The following is a 19,783-nucleotide window of genomic DNA, read 5'->3' on the forward strand; positions in this document are numbered from 1 at the left end:
TTATTCACATGAAGAATAATTGATATCAGTTCTCAATTTGCTTTATAAGAAGTTGAGTCATGGCCACTTGCCAACTGTCACAATTAAGTTTGAACTAATGTGCTGAACCTTCCTTGCCTCCAGTCATTATTAGCTTGTGTATGAGGCACTTCTGGAAACGCTCTATTTTCTCCAATCTGGCCCCATTATCTCAAATCTCTTACTCTAAGGACCAGCCTTATAGCTGCTCTGTTAACCACCTCAGAGACATTAATGACTTCCAGGTATCTCTGGGCAAGATTGTAAGCAGTACTGAAGCAATATATAATTTGAGCACAACTTGCTTTGAGTTATGCTCCACTGATCTGTTTACAAAGTCCAACATCCTGTTTGCCTTACAGGTGTCACTGTGGAGCAGCAACCAATGTGTCAGAAGGTTCAGGGTGCAAGTTCTAGAGAAAGATTTCAATATGTTAGGTGCTGTCTGCTGCAGTACGGAGGGGCTGCTGTCTTGTGAAAAGCACCCCCTTGTAAATGAACTGTTAAACTGTTGCCCTGTCTACCTGTTCCTTTGGTTCAGGCAGATATTGCCTATGGAAGAATGTGAAGTTTTGCTTCTGTCTGTCAACAACGCCATCACAAACAGATTATCCATATTTTACCTGTTCTATTGCTGCCATATGTTTATGTACATGCCAGAAGTATTTAACTGCAATGTTATTGGGAACAATTCTGACAGGCACAATAATGCACAATATAAATCCAAATCTTTGTTGTTCTATTATTAGCGCTCACATCCAAACACTTGAAAACTTAAAAATCCATTAGAGAAAGTGTACTCCCTGATCAACCTCTAATCTCATCAGTCATACACCATTACCTGTCAGCATGTGAAAGCTAAAATCTGCTCCACTTTCATTGCACCCTTTTGGCTAAGTGCAAGAGATCTCCCCACTGCCAGCTCGCTATCCCTTTGGAGATGTCCTGGGTGTTTCTGGCTGCTGCCTATTATCGGTACTAGGAATTGGAAAATACATCCTTGTAACACAATAATGGTCTTAAAGACGACTCACATTCCCCAAGGGATAAACGGTAAGCCTCTCCCACGTCCCCTCCAATCTCCAACAGTAAAACATAACACTTACAAAAGGAAGACCTTAGCTTACACAGGCATTAATTATAAACCATCTCCTCGAATTTAAAATCCCATACAATCGGACTAGAACAATACTGTTCTACTGTTTTTATTTGCATTCCATTTTATCTTCATCTGTCACTTCTTCCACTCTCTGCCTTCAATCCCGCTCCTTTCTTTCTCGACCAGTGTTCTCCTTTTTCTTGTTTTCTCCCTCCCTCCCTTTCATCCAGTCTCTTCTTTCCTTATTTTCATTATCTTTTCTCCTGTACAGTTCACAAAGCACTTCCCATGCTCGTACTTAAACATCTAACACAGAATTACAAAAGCAGGTAAATAACTTACCAATAACTTCAGAATTGTGGGATCTCTGACGAAAGGAACATTTGATAAGCACAGCAATGCAACTCCAACAACACAAGCAGCACAGGTAAGGCTCATTAAAACATAACACAGGTGCTTGTAACAAGCAGAAATTCTTATCATCCAGACTCTCTTCCCTTTAACTATTTTAACTTTTCCCCTTCAGTCCCCAGCATTTCATTTCAGAGTGCCCACTGGCCAGTAATTCTCTACCCTACAGGTTTCCAATGTCACGACTGCAGTTTTTCTCATTTGCTAGCTTTGTTTACTCACTAATTTTAGAACGGCAAGCCTTTCAGTGTAGTGAAGCTCTAAACAAAAGCTGAGGGCTTTGATAATATTAATAAATGGCTGCTTTCACTGATAATTCAGGCATGTGGTCACACCTTTATTCAGACAGAGGTTTGGTAGCGCCTAGAGCAAACCAATCCCTAATAGGAAGACATGGGGCTTACCATTCACCTGTTGAGGGGAGTACGGCTCGGATCCAGAATCAGGAGGGGATTCAGGTAAAGTGCTGAGAAGACAAAAGCATTGCACAACATTCAGTTATATGATAAAAATAATTGAAAGCCAGGATTTAGCCCATAGCTTAACTTGAACACAATTCAAACAAATATAACATAAATACTGAACCATTTCTTAACGGCAGGTTGGAATTCCTGTAACTGGCTTTAGAAATGAATCAAAAACCATAAAAGGAAATATGTTGTTATGTTTTATTTTAATCATTTCCTTATTTCTTTTATTTAAAATCAAAACAGTGTGCATTCGTTTCCGCGTCACAATGTTCTTCCTTGTAGCTTTATCAATCCTCTACATACACAGACAAGGGCTGGGCAAAGCTGCTGGAACAATATTCTCACAAGATCCTTTAAAAAAGGAACATCATTATACAGAGCATGAGTGAATGGTTGGCCCACCCAGTGGACTGGCAGGTTTTAGGGTGAAGATCTTTCATTTTGTGAATTCTGGATGGTGGCTGGTTTGAATGTGACACTGACGGATATACAAACACAAGTTGCGCCATCTGTTCCCCTGGAAATCCACAGATGCAGAAGAAAAAGTATCAGGGAAAAGCAATTTTAAAAGAAGGTCAGGATAGAGATGAGACAAACATTTCCCATGTTAAAATTAATGTGTCTCAATCTTCTGACAAATTCAGTATTGAGACATTGAAAAGGAATTTCTCACCCAACCCTCAGCCACCTGCCTCTATTTCTCATTATAATTAAAAACTACAGAGAAAGCACAAAGTTACAGAATACAAATTAGGAGAGAAAATGAGTTAAGTCAGTGTCGGTGAACTTGTGCTGAACTGTCCAGAAGGGAGTTGCATCAGACCCAATGATGTAAACATGTAGGAGCAAATTACTGCAGATGCTGGAATCTTTACTGAAGACAAAAAATGCTGGAAATCACAGTGGGTCAGCCAGCATCCATGGGGAGAAAGAGAGAGAGAGAGAGAGAGAGCAAACTAATGTTTTGAGCCTAGATGACTCACCATTTTATCAACTGCCATGTCTCTTTGAGGAATGCCCACCCTGAAGGCGTTTTGCTCTTCCCTACAACAGAAATTCCAATTGTCTATCAGCAGCCATTCGCAGCCATTCTCCCCCATCACTCCACCCTCCCCACTTTTGCATAAATGCTGCCCCCTCCACACTTCATGTCAGCTCTGATCAAGAGTCATCTAAACGTTAGCTTGCTCTCTCCATGCATGTGACCTTACCCACTGTGATCTCTTGCATTTTTTGTTTTCAGAAATAAACATGGAGTTCGAGCAGAGAAAAATACGAAAAATGGTCAGATCAAACTTTTAGAAGTTAGTTCAAGGAGGTAAATGCGAGAAGCATGTTAGAAAAGGTTAAAGTGATTTATCGCAAAACGTTTACTTCCATTTACATGATCAATTCCCTTCAATATGTCCATGTATTTTTGTGAACTACATAAGAAGAAATACACTTCCAAAGCTTATCTCTGTTATGTAATCACAAAATCTGGAATTGTCTTTAGGGTTTCACTGAATCCTGTACACTATCTCACCATATTTGTAAGATGTAAGAGAATTTCCTGATGATGTCTGTCAGTTGCCTGCTGTTTACATGTCTCACGAATTGTAACAGCCAGTTGGAGATGCTGCTAGGAAGCTGCTGCTGTAGATTTAGGCCAATTAATTCTTTACAACAAGTTAACACTTACTCTTTAGATTTACACAGGCCAGTTTTAACTTTTGGCAGGCTTTTTTGAGTGTACATGGAACAACAGGCTGCCATCCAATAATGTCTGTGAGGCTCAACCAAATCTCAGTCGAGAGCAGTCCACATGTCTCTGCAATGATGACTGACTCTGAATCAGAGTGCAGGATTCCCAGTCTTTCTGGTACCGATTATAGATTGCGTGATCCTCTTAAAAGTGTACAAAGTTAAAAATCACACAACACCAGGTTTTGGTCCAACAGGTTTAATTGGAAGCACACTAGCTTTCGGCGCGACGCTCCTTCATCAGGTGATTGTCGCTCCGAAAGCTAGTGTGCTTCCAATTAAACCTGTTGGACTATAACCTGGTGTTGTGTGATTTTTAACTTTGTACACCCCAGTCCAACACCGGCATCTCCAAATCATGACTCTTAAAAGTGAGCAGTCATTTACTCTGCTGCATTATTTGTAAAGACTTCAATATATAATTAGCACTGAAGGTCTTCTTGGAAGAGTCGCGAGCCCACAAACAGATCTTCTTCCCACTGATGTTAAGGGAGATGCTGCACAAGACCTGGACAGAGATAGAAGAAAATGGAAAGGATGGGAGCTGCACTCAGTATATGAGTTCAATGCTGTGTGAGATTCAAGTTGCTTACACAAACAGCCACAGCCATTATTATGTTTTGTAATATTACATTTGCTGCACTGGGTCTTTCAATTTCATATCTTCTCCCGCTCACACTCCAATTGTGACCCTCTCTGCTCTCCCTAACTGCCCTATAATCACATGGTACATCAGACACAGGCAAACACTGACAAATACATGAGTGGTGCAGGCTGCAGTGAATTTCACCGCTACAGTGCCAACTCTGAACAGGAGGTGCAGGCCTTTCTGAAAATGGCTTCAAATGAACAGCAATGTCCTCAATCAGTCTCTTCATGAATAGATTTTTAACTAGCCCTGCTGCAGATGCTTGTAGTGCTCTCATTTACTGTTGCTGCTCTTTCTCCAGACAGAATGGAAGGACCAAGACAAATCCTATGTCCTGAACATCCACAGGCTCTGTGCTTGACAGTTTTTCTGGCAGGTCATACCATAAACCTATCAATATCCATTCTGCCTGCTTCACGGTAAAAGTGCAATGATTTTTCTCCAAACAAGTACCAATGACTCAAGTGCTTGCAGGTGAATGACCATTTAAATTCCACTTCCAATGGTTAATTTTAGAAATGTGCTACCCAATACTGAGAGAAAACAGACAATAAAACAGCTTCAGAGTCCTTCTGATACCATGGGATTCTTCTTTCTGTACAATATTGAGGCTTCCATCTGAAAAAGTGCATGCTTGCAAAGGTCTCAGTCAAAATGAGGGTGGACTAGTTGGGAACTGTACAGTTGTGCTATTGGGATAGCAATTTGGATATCACATTCACTTGAGGCCACCATACGGAACAACACAAGTAGGTCATGATGAGAAAAGCAGCAGCAAGAAGCGTGGCATTACTGTGTTGATAAAAGCATCTACTGTCATGTTCTGGTTTTTCTGTTGCTGTTTGTAAAGCCATAAACCTCACAGGCACAGAATGGGAAAGTCAGACAAAGTGATGTTTTTCACATAACTGCCCTCTTCACACCTTAGCTAGGCTATGAAAATGAATCCTACCATCTAACCATCATGTAATACAGTCAGAATTTTATTTCTATGCTTCCCTTCACTATGGGAAGCTTTCAATGTGTGGCCAAGTATTCGACCAGGATTAGCTCTTTGAGCTTCATTTAGTGGTTAACTCTCGAAGCAACAATCATAATTGTTATTTTATTCCCAGTATAAACTAATAAACAACATTCAATATTATATGTCAATGATGATTCTTCTGTTCCATAGCTAATTCTCTTTTCATTTTCTTATATTTCCCTGAATTTTATCAATTTACTTCAGCATCCATGTAATTTGGTGTTAGAGACATTCTAAGATAATACTTTATAAATATTGTGATCAGTAAAAGATTATTGTTCACTCGTCAATACTCTACAAATTCATTGATTGTTATTCTTTGTTTCCTATTAGCAAGGTGGTTTATGAACTGCGCAAGCAAGCTAATCTGAGGAAAGGTGAGGTGGACAAGTTTAATCTGTTCTATAACTTCTTTATTTCTGCTGTGACCTTTTCAAGGTATGCTTTTCTTGTTTGTAGGCCATGGGGGCAGAGAAAATTCCTCTGAAAGGCCTGTGGAAAAAAAAATCCATTGCCAAAAACAGTCAGTTAGAATCATATAATTGAACTTGATTCAGTTAGGGGCTCCATGGGTTAAACATGTGCATAAAAACTGACCCATTTTTATTAATTGCAGCCAGACCACACAGTCTGTTTTGAATCATTCTCTATAATGTAAAGGTTTATCAGATTTTTTTTTAAAGCAATGTTTGCATGGTGGATACAAGTTAAACATTGGGAGCTAGTCTGTACCAGGCTGACAAGATGGACTTAATCTACATACCTCTGCGAATGGGGGAGGGGAAACTTTCCTTAAAAGCATCTTTTCCATATTGTATATATCTGGTTCCAACTACACCACTGTATAAAGAATACAGTATACAGTAGAAAGTCCCACAGAGTACTCTGCTTACTGTACCTAAGTATCGTAGGAATGAATTAAAAGTTCTTTGATGACTGGTTTCTTGCTAGGATTGCAGCAGAACACCTCATGAAAGCTCCAGGAAATCAGTAGGGGTCTGATAGTGCCTAGGTTCCACTTCCTGGGAAGTCCACCAATACCTTGTAAGGGATAGAATATCTGTCCAATTGTTGAGGCAAATACTCCATGGATGCCAGGGTACTAGAGGTGAGCCCTTCCTCAGCCTACAATGGTGGAAATTATGTTGAGAGATTGAAGTATCGGTGAAAATATCCTGGACTCCATCAGGCTGGGACATTGGTGTCCAGCTTTGGCAAGGAGTTTGGACCCTCCAGTGTAAGGGGATAGCACAGAAAATTGGATTAATGCATTACTACAGCTAAATGCTTACTGATTTATAAATCACACTTGGTGGGGAAGGGGCAGGATTTGATGGCCTAATCCTGCTCCATTTCTCCTGTAAACAGAGAAATGTCTGTCAATTCCTAACGTCAGGAAGGAAGGATGACAACAGAACTGGCTCTGCGTCGCTGCAGTCTTTGCCTGAATAGGATCTATCGGTACCAGTGATGTAGTCAAAGTGGCACTTGAGATTGTTCATTTCGTGTTCATAGGCTTACAGAATTATTACAATATAGTGAAAGGCCATCTAGCCCAGTATGTCTTCCACTTTCCTGCCTTCTGCCTGTAACCATGCATACTGAGTGGCACGGTGGCTCAGTGGTTAGTGCTGTTGCCTCACAGCACCAGGGTTCCAGGTTCGATTCCAGCCTCGGGCAACTGTCTGTGTGGAGTTTGTACATTCTCCCCGTGTCTGCGTGGGTTTCCTCCGGGTGCTCCGGTTTCTTCCCAAAGATGTGCAAGTCAGGTGAATTGACCATGATAAATTGCCCATAGTGCTAGGTGCATTAGTCAGAGGGGAAATGGGTGGGTGGGTTACTCTTTGGAGGGTCAGTGTGGACTGGTTGGGCCGAAGGGCCTGTTTCCATACTGTAGGTAATCTAATAATATTCCTTTTCAAATGATCATCTAACTCTGTCTTGACTGCTTAGTGTTAATATGGGAGGTTCAATATTGGAGGGCTCCATTATTTGCAAACCTAACACAACAACAGAGATTGTGACTCAAGGTATTATGAGAGCAGACTGCTAATTGGCTGCCCAATCTACCTGTAGCTAATTAACAGTTGAGGAATAGGAACCGATAGGGCAGAAAGGAAGTCAGTCTGGTTTACATTAACCATGGCAGCCATTAAAGTGGCTACAGTTCAATGGCATTTTCTGGTGAAAGAAAGATAGAGTAAGAAAAACAAAGGGCTGTAATTCAGGGAAAGGTTGACTGTATTTCCTGTGTGTGAACTTGGAGCTCACCATTGATGTAGCAAGGGAGAGGAAGGACATCCCTCCTAAAGGGTGGCAAAAGAAAATGAAGAAGGCCTTAGATTGAGGACATCTACACAGTGATAGGTGTGATCCCCAGAAACTAGCTCCAATGTAGGGAGCCATTTAATGATCTCATTCACTAAACACACCCACTGCAATGCTAAGTCCCCAGAACAGGCCTTTGGGTTTTCAAACATCAACTGACAAAGCAGTTGAGAGGGATGAAGGTGCATGCTGCTCCTGAACATGGACAGAGTATATTCTGGGTACATACTAAGCCCTCAGCTGGACTCAGAGCCATGGTGCTGATGTGGGTTTGCATCTTCCCATATCAATGAGCCACAGTGTTGAGGCCAATAGTGCTCAATTTCTCTTGTGTTTTTCCAATTTGGCAATGGAAGTGGGGGTCTATCTTAGCCAAGAGAGGGTCAGACAGGAGGACTGGGTCCATACTTGCATGTCATTGTCACCACAAAATGAGTATTTGTGGAGATTGGAATCCATAAGAAATTGGTGATTCGCATAAGGGGTTGCATTGCATTCCAGCCCCATCTGACAGCTTTTCAAAAACAGAATTGCATTTGGAAGCTTCAGCTCTGTGCTCTCAAAGGCTAGTTGTCATGATGTGATCTTTTGTTGAGATGCTATGCCTGACTCCATTACCATCACCAGGCCAAGTACTGGAGCTGACTGCAGACTAAACTCCATCTAAACACCTTGGCCAGCAGGAATAGACATCCTTCTATATGTCAGAGTTCCCCAGAGTAGTGTGGAGGCCATGCGCTAACGATAGAAGAGTCTGTTCAACAGGTGTGTCACCATAAGTCAGAGCTTTGAACAGATGAGAAAGTGACTGATTTTACTGAGAGCTATATGCAGCAGCACAGAGTAAATGCAGAAACTGAGCACTGGTGCTCTTGGGCTGTATGCTGCACCATGTGAACTTGGCCAGTCTGTGATTGCTGAAATATTTAATGTAGATACCAGTTGTCCCCGAGCTGGTGGCCTGCTCCATTGACCCAGAGTATCATTTAAAATCTGAGGTACTGACCTCCCATGGGGCACCAGCATCATCCAACTTGCCCCATTTATGCAGCTGGGTTTCAGCATGCCCCAGCATCGATGACAATGCATCAACTACTGGATTGTGCCCCCACAGACACCTTTACAACAACAGCCACCGTTCTAATATCTCAGTCAAAACAGAGACAAGAATGTAAGGTAACTCCATCTCATTCAAGGCCACAAGACGTGCTGAGAGCAAAGACCGTCACAATGAGCAGAGCACTGAGCAGGTATAATGGAGCACTTGTTGTCCTTTCCAGCAGCATGTGAGATTAGATTAGATTCCCTATTGTATGAAAACAGGCCCTTCAGCCCAACAAGTATACACCGACCCTCTGAAGAGTAACTCAGACAGACCCATTCCCCTAACCTATATTTACTCTGACTAATGCACCTAACACTATAGCCAAATTAGCATGGCCGATTCACCTGACCTGCATATTGTTGGACTGTGGGAGGAAACTGGAGCTCCCGGAGGAAACCCACGCAGACATGGGGAGAATGTGCAAACTCCACACAGACAGTCACTCGAGGCAGGAATTGAACCTGTGACCCTGGTGCTGTGAGGCATCAGTACTAACCACTGAGCCACCGTGCTGTCCAATGAAATGTAAATCTTGATCCATGAAGCTTGATGTGTGAGCTTCCTTTTATTAAAACTGGTAAAGGAGAGTAGGGTTGAAACGTTGAAGGGAGTAAGGATTTGTGAATGGTGAGGTTGAAAGTTCTGGGCAGATGTGCTTCCTTCTTTGGCTGTAATTTTTTTTATGTCCTCGGGCTGTGTCTTCAATTGACATGTTGTCCCAGGCAACTCACAATGAGTTCCACAGCACACTGTTCCTTCTGGGTTCAAAGGACTCGTGTGAAACATGCCTGGTTCAGATGATTCCACATATTGACTGCATTCGGACAAGAGTCTCATGTCCCAGGCCTTACCAGGTTAGTTCCCTCTGCAGCCTGGGCATCTCGACTCAATCGTTCACCTCTGACTCTTCCACCTTCTCCTCTATGTTCTGCTTCTCTTCTGAGCTCTTTGTGTACTAGCTCTTTTTCAAGGTCCACCTTTCTCAGGAGAGCTATGAATAGAGGACCAGAGCAAGACCCCTACAGCACACCATCCAGGCATCGGGATCTCATCTTCAGAAGCAGAGCAACTTACTCAGGGGTGAGTACATGGCTTCAGTCATATTACTTCTCTGCCTCCATCTCAGGGTCACATGACAGGGTGAGTAACTCTTTACAAGAATATAGGTTGCCCACTAGAACCCATCCACAAAGTTTGAGGGAAGAAGTGCAAAGGTGAAGCAGCCTTGATAGTCAGAGGATGAAGGATTGAAGGAAGCTAACTGTGACACTCCTATTGCAGTTTTGCCCTTCCTTGAGCCATGGTGATCGACCAATTATGTTGGAACCTTTTGCCCCTTGCTTTTGTGCCTCTGTGATGCCAGAAAGTTGACAACTCCTTCAGCATTTACTGCTCACTCTCCCTGCAAGGACCACAGCTGCACATACCAGCTCTGTACAGAGGCCACGACCTCTGTCAAAATCTAAACGTAGCCTTCAGTGTGCAGACACAGAGCTTCTTATCTAGCTGAGTGACCATTGTTATTGGATCAGGCAGTTGTTGCAAGACCTCCCACCTCCCACCTGGTGAAAGTCACTGGTGCCTGGAAGCTAAACAAAAAAATCTTCATTAGCTCATATCCCGGGTTGGCAGATCCTTCGGTACAGTTTCCCATTCCTTTCCCGTACAAATATCATTCCACACACATCTCATAGGACAGGGATAGAGAAGAAGCAGTTGAGTCAAACTCAGATTTTACAGGGAAGGGAAAATTTCTTGGAGTTCAATAAGTTAGATATTGATAGTGGGGAGTAGGTGAGACACTGTCTTTCCATGTGCTATGAAATCTTTCAAACAGTGTAAATTTAGATAGTTTGATGCATTTTACTTTTCATTTATCTTGTGTAATAAACTAATTTTTTGTAACTGTTACAACAAAACCTGCAGTTTTGTGTGCTTAAGATTACCACATCAAATTAAAAGAAAGTAAAACATGATCTATCAGGCCAGATTTTGTTCTGAGATCTGACGTATCTAATAGAAACATTACCCCCAAAATCATTACTGATCTCCAGCCTGACCTGCTGCACTTTTCCAGCAACACATTTTCAGTTCTGATCTCCAGCATCTGCAGTCCGCACTTTCTCCCCAAAATCATTACAACAGCTTGTATTCCTGGGCCTTTATATCCCACAGTTTTGTTGTCACCACTTTTATTTATAAATCATAACAGTGATACAGAATCCCTCGGGTACAGATATGCCTGCTTCCTGAGGAACCATTGACTCAGTTAAAAGATTCTAATGTGCTGAACTCTTACTTTGCAAGTCAGAATAGAAGAAGCTGTAAGTGTAGCATGGAGTATATATTTTGCATTTTTTTATACTGATGAATTTGCAAACAAAAGTAAAATGTGCATTTTAACCAGAAAGCATATATTTCCATCCAACAGAGAAACAGGAGTGCAAAATAAGACCACCCAAGCCTGGGCATGAAGAATCCAAACAAAAATAACAATTCTTAATGTTGTAGCATGTAACAGTCTGAAATTAAATGGAGCATTATCCTTATGAGTATGAGATTAGATTAGATTACTTACAGTGTGGAAACAGGCCCTTCGGCCCAACAAGTCCACACCGACCCGCCGAAGCGCAACCTACACAGACCCATTCCTGTACATTTACCCCTTCACCTAACACTATGGGCAATTTAGCATGGCCAATTCACCTAACCTGCATGTTTTTTTTTGGATTGTGGGAGGAAACCGGAGCACCCGGAGGAAACCCACGCAGACACGGGGAGAATGTGCAAACTCCACACAGTCAGTCGATGTCCTCTGTATGTTTGCAAACTTCTAAAAACAATGCTTTCTTTGCACTGTTTACTAAGATTGTAATTAGCAAATCAGATGAATAAAGAGCCAATTTAAAGCACAAATTTAAATATTTGGGCCAAAACCAAATTTGTAATAAGAATGATGATGATGAATAACAAGGAAGATCAAACATCATTTCCAGAAACCCTCATTGTGCTTAGGAACTTCCAAAGAGCTTCACAGCCTGTTGAAATTTTTTTTAAACACAAGCTGGTATTTAATGGAAGTGAGGTTGCATCCATCAGAACCCTATGTTACCTCCTATCAGGAAAGCCTGTCATATTCAGTGCCTCTCAGATATCAGTGGGTAGCAATGAGCCAGATCAAGGAGCCTGGGGCAGAAATCCTGCCCTATCCCATGTCTAACTTGACTCAGGCCTTCACGCTAACTTCAGGCTGCTGACTCATATTTTGATTGTCTGTTTAGGAACAGGACAGACCAATTTTGTTCACTTTTCTTCCAATATGGGACAGTTACAACACTGTAATCCACGAAAGGTCCAGTTACTGCAATCTGATCAGATTGTGGTCCAGTTTGAAAATTAATTGCAGTTAATAAATATAATGTTTAGATGTTTGAACAATCAAAATTGAGAATCTGGTGACCATTACAAACTTCCCATCTGTTTTCAAAATTTAATTGATAAAATATTCAAAACAAAACGAGATAAATGCCTTCTCTACTGCTCACTCTTCACCTTCCTCTCAATCTTCCCTTCCATTTGTTCATCAATCTAATTTGCTCTCAGGTAACAGGATTTGAAATGTTTATACTTCCAGAGATCACTATTCAACTTACATGTATAAGATATCCTAGTTTTAGCAAAGAGGAGTATGGGGATTTTAGATAGAGATGTAGTTTTGTTTTTCAGTCAGATACATCCTACCGTCTTGATAAAGATCATTGGTGGAAGGATTCCAAGTGGATTAAATGACCTTTTCTGAGGAAGAGTTACATCGGACTCGGAACGTGAGGTCAGCTACTCTCTCCATAGATAACTGCTGGACCTGCTGAATTTCTCCAGCACTTTCTATTTTATTTCATGTGATTATAATGTCCTGGAACCAAAAGGATGCCAGACTATGGTCATTTACAGACCAGCTGTAGATAAAACAGGAGTGTCCCCTCAAACCTTGGTTAGCAACACACCTTGAGGAGAGAGACCCTGAATCTCTAGGTCTCAGAGACCTTGTTACCCCTACCACTGGGCCATAATACACGAGATCCAGGCTTAAAGGTTGGGGTCAGTCAGCACCACATGCTCCACCTTAAAGATCTGCTCTGCAGGAGGCAAGATGGAACATTAATCAACCTCAACTGTAACCCAGGAGTGACAATGCAGATGACACTGTGAGCCCCAGTTCCAATCCTACATGCAGGCAGCTCAGGTTATTGATCTGTTTGATGGCAACCTGGAGATGACATGGTCAGTCTGACAGCTCTGTTCACTTCTGAAGTGGACAGGGGCCTAGAAAACATGGTTAAAGCAAAGGTTCATCTCCCCTCCACCCCACCGGCTATCTGCGAGTAATTGGTATCTCTTAACAATGTCAAACTGCAACAGGGTCCAAAACACTAACTCTTAACCTCACGGCAAAAAGTGAGAAAAGGAGAACAATTCTGAAAACCGCTTGCTGAAAAGCAAGAACAGTGCTCAAATCTGGTGACAACAGTTGCCCCCAGTGACACTCTGTTCTGGTGGCCCCTGAACTAACCAGACCAGTTATCAGTATAGGGGCCCTCTGAGGTTCACTCCTCACAGCGAGGCAGCCTGACAGTACACAACACTAGCTATACCCTCCAGTGGACAGGCAGACCTCAAGGTGAACAACATCCCTTCATTCAAATCAAAGCAAATTACTACGGATGCCAGAAATCTGAAACAAAATAGAAAGTGCGAGAGAAACTCAGCAGGTCTGGCAGCATCTGTTGAGAGAGAAACAGAGTTAACATTTCATTCTGACATCGAGGAAGGAGGCTGTCTGCAGACAAGTCAATGAACTCAGCAACTTGGTGTGAGTGCCCAATCAATGCTCTCCTTAATGCTGCCAATCGAATTCCTCATCTCTGTTCTTTGTAGACAGACACACCTGTCATTCTGACCTCTCATGAGCTGGCAAACACACCTTCTTTCAACCCAGTCGGGTTAAAACTCATTTGTGCCCAGGGCTCACCTCAAGCTAATTTCAGCTCTGTGCTAGACTCCAGGGGAAGTGCAATGTCAGTCTCGGGGTTGATGGGACCTACAAATATCAGATCCAGTGATGGGACCTTTCATCAATATTGTGCTGGGCTCTTTTTGCCTCTCCTGGAGCTTGTGCCACTTTCCACAATGACTCTTACCAATTGTTAAGATGCACCATAGAAAGCATCCCATGTGGATGCATCACAGTGTGGTAGGACAACTCCAAGAAATTAGAGAGATGTGAACACAGTCCAGTCCATCAACCAAACCAGTCCTCCACCCATTAACTCCATCTGTACTTCCCACTGCCTCAGGAAAGCAATCAACATAATCAAAGATTCCTCCCTCCCTAGTTATTTTCTCTTCCACCCTCTTCTATCGGACAGAAGATATAAAAGTTTGAAATATGTACCAACACCTTCTTCCCTACTGTTATCTAACTTATGAACAGACCTCTCATATATTAGAGTTGATCTTGCTCTGTACCTTCTCTGTAGCTTTAACACTAAACTCTGCCCTCTGTTCTATTACCCTGATGTACTTATGGTTACATCCCTGATGTAAGGTATGATTTATCTGGATACCATGCAATACAATACTTTTCACTGTATCTTGGTATATGTGACAATAAGGGATCAAAATATAAAGTGAAGCTGGATAGGCACCAGGGGTTCAGTGCCTGAACACTGAAACTCAGAAGGGAAATATTGTGGGGAGGGAAGGGTGTTGGGGTAAGAAGCAAGGGCACCATGGTCACAAGATTTGTGGCACGTTCATGTGAGGTAGCAGGATGATGAGCAGTTGAGGGTTGAAGGGTGGAAATCAAGTCAGAACACACTCCTTTATTAATGTTCTCCATGACACTGGATAATGGGGCTCTGTTTTCCAACATCATGATTCAGAGAACCATCTTCTGTATCAGACTCCTGATCTCCACAAGCTCTGCTATCTTCTGTTGTGTACCATCTTTCAAGAGAGCAGTAGAATCTCATTGATTGTACTACACTGCATTTGGAGTATGTGCGTTCAATAGCTGAATAGCTGGAAGTACATGGAGGCATTGAGAGGTGGCGGAGAGACTGGTAGCATTAGCAGGCATTTTAGGGGGCACTGAGATATTTGGATACTAGGTGTGAGTCCTAAATGCCAGGGAGAGTACTACAAGAGGTATCAAAGGGGTGCTGTCGCCTGTGGAGTGTGAAAGGCTGTGATACAATGGGTAGGTGGTAACATCTGACAATATATTCACAGGCACTCAGCACCCATGTGAGGCCATGATACTTCTTGAGGCAGTGCTCCTGCATCCGTGGGAACAAATGGTGGACATTTACCTCGTTGACCTTCTGCTCACACTTCCTTCTCAGGGTGAACATTCTCAGACACGGAACATACCCTCAACTTCCACGATGTCTACTCCATCACTCTCCAGGGATGTTACCATTACAGCCATCCAGTCTGAGCACCCCAGGAGGAGGTACTTTACAACAGGAAATATCCCTGAGAGAATGTGAGACCCTGAGGGACATGCTGTCCTTCTAATTACTCAGGGATGCATCTGTTGCTATGGAATCCTCTCTCTGCTGGGTCTTCACTGTATAATAATTTACATGGCAGCGATATCTTTTTGCACCTTTCCTTTAAGGTACAACCGGTCTATAAGAAGAACAGCCTGACTGTATCATATACAGGTATCCCCCCGTATCCACGGGTGATATGCTACAAGACTTATTGCGGATGCCCGAAACTGTGGATAGTAGCAAACTCATTCGTTTAAATGGGGAAATTTACCTCCCCAGCAGCCCTCTGGAATTATTTCTGGAATGTTCCCTGTAATATTTTCAGTACACGGTAAACCACGGAAACTGAATCCACGGATATGGGAATGCTGCGGGGTCCACCTGCGGAACAGGAAGCTGGAAGCTGCAGTTAACAGTGTGAGGCCTGCTCAGAGAGATACTGCAATCGTCCAGGGAAAATGGGGCACAGCAAATGTCAATGGTGCCCACCTTGATCTTCCTGGGTGTCATAAACCCCTGCACCCCAAACACAGGGTTATCCAAATTCTAGGTCCCCATGTCTGTTTAGTGACTCTGATAATCTATGAGGTTCTAACAGTCTTTCACTGGAACTCTGACGGGAAGTAGGTATAACATCTAATGATTTATTTTCAGTACAGGAGTTCCCCCATACCTGTGGGGGATACGTTCCAAGACCTACTGCGGAAGCCAGAAACCGCAGATTGGTGCGAACCCATTCATTTCAATGGGGAAACGTACCTTCCAGCAGCCTCCTGGTCCCTGGTGCTGGAACATTCCCGATAATATATTCGGGCCGCAGGTAACTGAAACCGCGGTAACAGGACCTGCGGATACGGGGTCACCCTGTCCTTTATGGAATAACAAAATATTTATCAGTCAGTCATTCGTTTAAATGCACACATTGTGTTTTAAAACCATGCAAGTAACCTTTACCTGAAAAAGCTTTTGAAGTTTGTCAAAGTTTTATTTCAAATATTTTTGAAAAGCAAATGTGCCTAACCTGCTGAAAGTTACACTACAATCTGCATTCGTAAGAACATCCAGCCAATCATGCCTGTTCCACTCAATCTAGCCACTGCTGATCTGAACCCCAAACCCCTTTAGCCTTCCTTGTTCCATATCTTGTGATACTCTTGTCTGAGAAAAAAACAGTTCATCTTGGTCATGAAGGTTTCAATTGTCTCAGTGCCTAAGGGCTTTCTGGGAGGAGAGAATTTCAGACTTTCATTATTATTTTTGTGTACCAGTACAAACAGTAAAAATATGCGCAATCTCTTATATTGCAGAATAGTTGGTCAGCCTGAAAATAAAACCATTTAAAAGGAATTAAGAAAACATACCAATGGAAACATCTAAGCATGTTATTGTGAACAGGTAACCATACGATTTTAAAAGTTACTTACTGCTACATACCAGACGCAGGATTTTTAATTGCTAAGAAAGACAGAACATTATTTTTCAGTAAGAATTTTGTATGATTAGGGGTGTAACAAGGAAAGAATTCTAGTAAATCTAAACATTTAGTATTAGAATTCCGGTTAAAATACTTTCAAATGTTGAACACGTTTTTTTCATTTTCACCTACCCGGGTGCATAGGAGGGCTTTGGTTCCACTTTGATAGCAGTTGTGTTGCTGTTCATGCAAAGGTTGCTGGGATAGCTTTTGGTTAGCATTCCACTGTTGCCATTACAGTTCATGTGGCCGCTGAGGTTTGGACCACAAGGTACGGGGTTTGGCACGAGACCGCCATGTCTAGCTGCGACTGGCATACAGCTGGTGGTTACATGGCAAAGGTGGTTGACTCCACTGGTGGAAGGACTATTTAGGTGGCCTGTGTTCCCAATGGCGCCAGGAATAGGATGGCCAACTGAAGCACTGCCAGATGCTTGAGGATTGGAATAACTTACTGAGACTGGGAGATCTGGAAAACAACTGCAGAAAAAAAAAAGTTCTTTAATTTAAGAAAAATACAACCATCATATTCAATGAAGATTATACATGTTCTATCAACTGTAGGCTGCCAATACATCATCTCGCAAGCTGAATAAAATCACCGTAGTAGCAACCACAGAACAATGTCTAGTAAATGCCATAGAATATTTTCTTTGCCTGGCAAAATAGGCACTGATATCATTTTATCATTGGTTACTTTCCAGAGAAGGTTGTAACAAATCAAACCTGTTTCAAAATAAAAAAGTAAGGACCTGAAAAGCATTAAGCAAGTTGTTTTAATAAAACAATCCTCATTGCACAGTGGGGAAATGTGGTGCCTTTATACTGTCAAGAGCTTTGTGACTATGTTTGATTTTATTGTTAATTACATATCTCCTGAGAAATGCTCAGGTTCACCCACAGAGTAACGTTGCTAAAATCAGAGCAACAGTTACTCGGGACGAATCGAGATTTTTGGAGGGATTTCTGCCGTGAGGACCAGTGAGTTTTCACACCATACCTTACCAAACTTGCTTCATGAATTACCTAGGAGAAAGTGAGGACTGCAGATGCTGGAGATCAGAGCTTAAAAATGTGTTTCTGGAAAAGCGCAGCAGGTCAGGCAGCATCAAAGGAGAAGGAGAATCAACGTTTCGGGCGTGAATTACCTACCCCACCCCGATGGAGTTGCTCACATTTGATTCAGGTGCAACCTTACCATGTGCTGTTCCCTGAACAATTCACCACTTTGCAGATGTCCGCTGGAAGACCGACAGCCCTTGTCTTCTGATAGGCTGCTATGCTCCCCAGTAAGTGGGAGAGACTGGTATTCAGGGGGATGAAAATGGGGGCATTGCAGGCGAGGGAAGTCTCCAAAGTGACTGGGCAGCACAGAGAGCACAGTTAGTACTGTTGCTTCAGGATGGGAGAATGAGTGAGGGAAGATATTTCAGGAATTAGTGAGAGTGATAGAGCATGGTGCCTTGGTGGGAGACAGTTACAGTGGAAAGGATGGAGAGAAGTTGGTGACGGATTGGAGAGAAGCCTGCTGGAAAAAATCATTGACCTTCTTCCTACAGTGCTGTGCATTCCTCCAAATGGCTGAGACTGCTGAAACCCAGCTGGCAAACTCAGACCAGGCTGGCATGTTGTGATGCCAATGGCCACCACCCCTTGTCCTGGGGGAAGAGGAAGTCCCAACTCTGCACCAGCCTGTCCAGCAGGAGCTCCTGGTAGCTGCCTGAAAACAGGGCAGCCTGTCAACTGTGTCTGGAGCAAAGGTCAGGAACCGTGCAGTTCTGGGCTGACAGTGCACAAAGGCTCTTTGAAATGGTGCAGCCACAAGGGATGCTGGTGAATTCCAGATATCTGCTGGTTGCCAAGCAACATTTCCTCTAAATGTGCAGCGCACTCCAATATTTCAAACACAGCAACCAGTGTTGGCCCTCTGATCACGGCATTGACTTTTGGTTTTGGAAGTCACTTCCACGTGCGAGATTCAAAGGCCCACATAGCCGGTAAGAAAATGAGAAGGAATGCTGGTGGTGAGTTGCCTCGGGAATGGTGTGGTAAGATGGGGCTGGAATCACATGGGATGGATGCTGCAGGGACAGGGTAGGTAATTAGGGAAGTAAGGAAGGAATAGGTTGGATCAGAGGATTGTCAAACTAACAGAATCCACTATCATTCCATCAACTGTACTCAGTGTGAAACAGATTCTGAAGAGCAGGGAACAAGAAAGGAAAACCCGGCATTATTTCTCTCAAAGCATCAATTAGAGACAGGTTCTATTAGATCCATACAGGTTCTTTTGTGATACCTTTAAGTGAAGGACTGGAAAATCAGTTCATGAATGGAACAGACTGGTCGACCTGGCATGTGTGTTGACAGCAAGTTACCCATTTTACCCAGGGAAGGGTTGGCATCACATTCTAAATCAAAGAATGGAACCCTGTTAGCAGTGAGGTAGACCTGATAGAGGTTTATAAAACCATGAGAGGCATGGAGACGGTAAATATCTAAGTTTTTCTCCATGAGGTAGGGGAGTCCAGAACTAGAGGGCATAGGTTTAAGGTGAGAGAGGAAAGATTTAGAAGGGATCTGAGAGGCCACATTTTCACACAGAGGATGATGTCTGTATGGAATGAGCTGCTAGAGGAAGTGGCAGAGGCTGATACAATTACAACATTTAAAAGGCATCTGGATGGGTATATGAATAGGAAGGGCTTAGAGGGATATGGGCCAAATGCTGGCAAATGAGACCTGATTTATTTAGGATTTCTGTTTGGTATGGATGAGTTGGACCGACGGGTCTGTTTCAGTGTTGTATATCTCTATGATTCTATGTACTTCCAATAAAAACGTTTTGTGACATAGAACAGATCGCTTTCCCAAACAAAAAGAAAAAAAAAACAAATTGCAACGC

At 42.7% G+C, this 19,783-nt stretch overlaps 1 protein-coding gene across 9 annotated transcripts in view; it reads right to left on the reverse strand.

Annotated features, from left to right (window-relative positions):
- myrf (myelin regulatory factor) overlaps positions 1-19,783 on the reverse strand; it is a 233,421-nt gene that overhangs the window by 88,675 nt on the left and 124,963 nt on the right. For 5 of the 9 annotated variants that reach the window (XM_087996624.1, XM_087996625.1, XM_043706035.2 and 2 more), the window contains 2 exons: positions 17,011-17,358; positions 1,933-1,994 (listed from right to left, as the gene is read on the reverse strand). In XM_087996624.1, the coding sequence (XP_087852750.1) occupies positions 1,933-1,994; positions 17,011-17,358 (410 nt within the window). Of the gene's footprint in view, positions 1-1,459; positions 1,815-1,932; positions 1,995-17,010; positions 17,359-19,783 lie in introns of those variants that run through there. The other 4 variants (XM_087996628.1, XM_087996627.1, XM_087996630.1 and 1 more) reach the window with 2 other exon arrangements.

Source organism: Chiloscyllium plagiosum, unplaced genomic scaffold, assembly GCF_037043375.1.
Source record: "Chiloscyllium plagiosum isolate Xiang-an unplaced genomic scaffold, Cpla_swu_hap1 HiC_scaffold_18, whole genome shotgun sequence".
Taxonomy (NCBI): Eukaryota; Metazoa; Chordata; class Chondrichthyes; order Orectolobiformes; family Hemiscylliidae; genus Chiloscyllium; species Chiloscyllium plagiosum.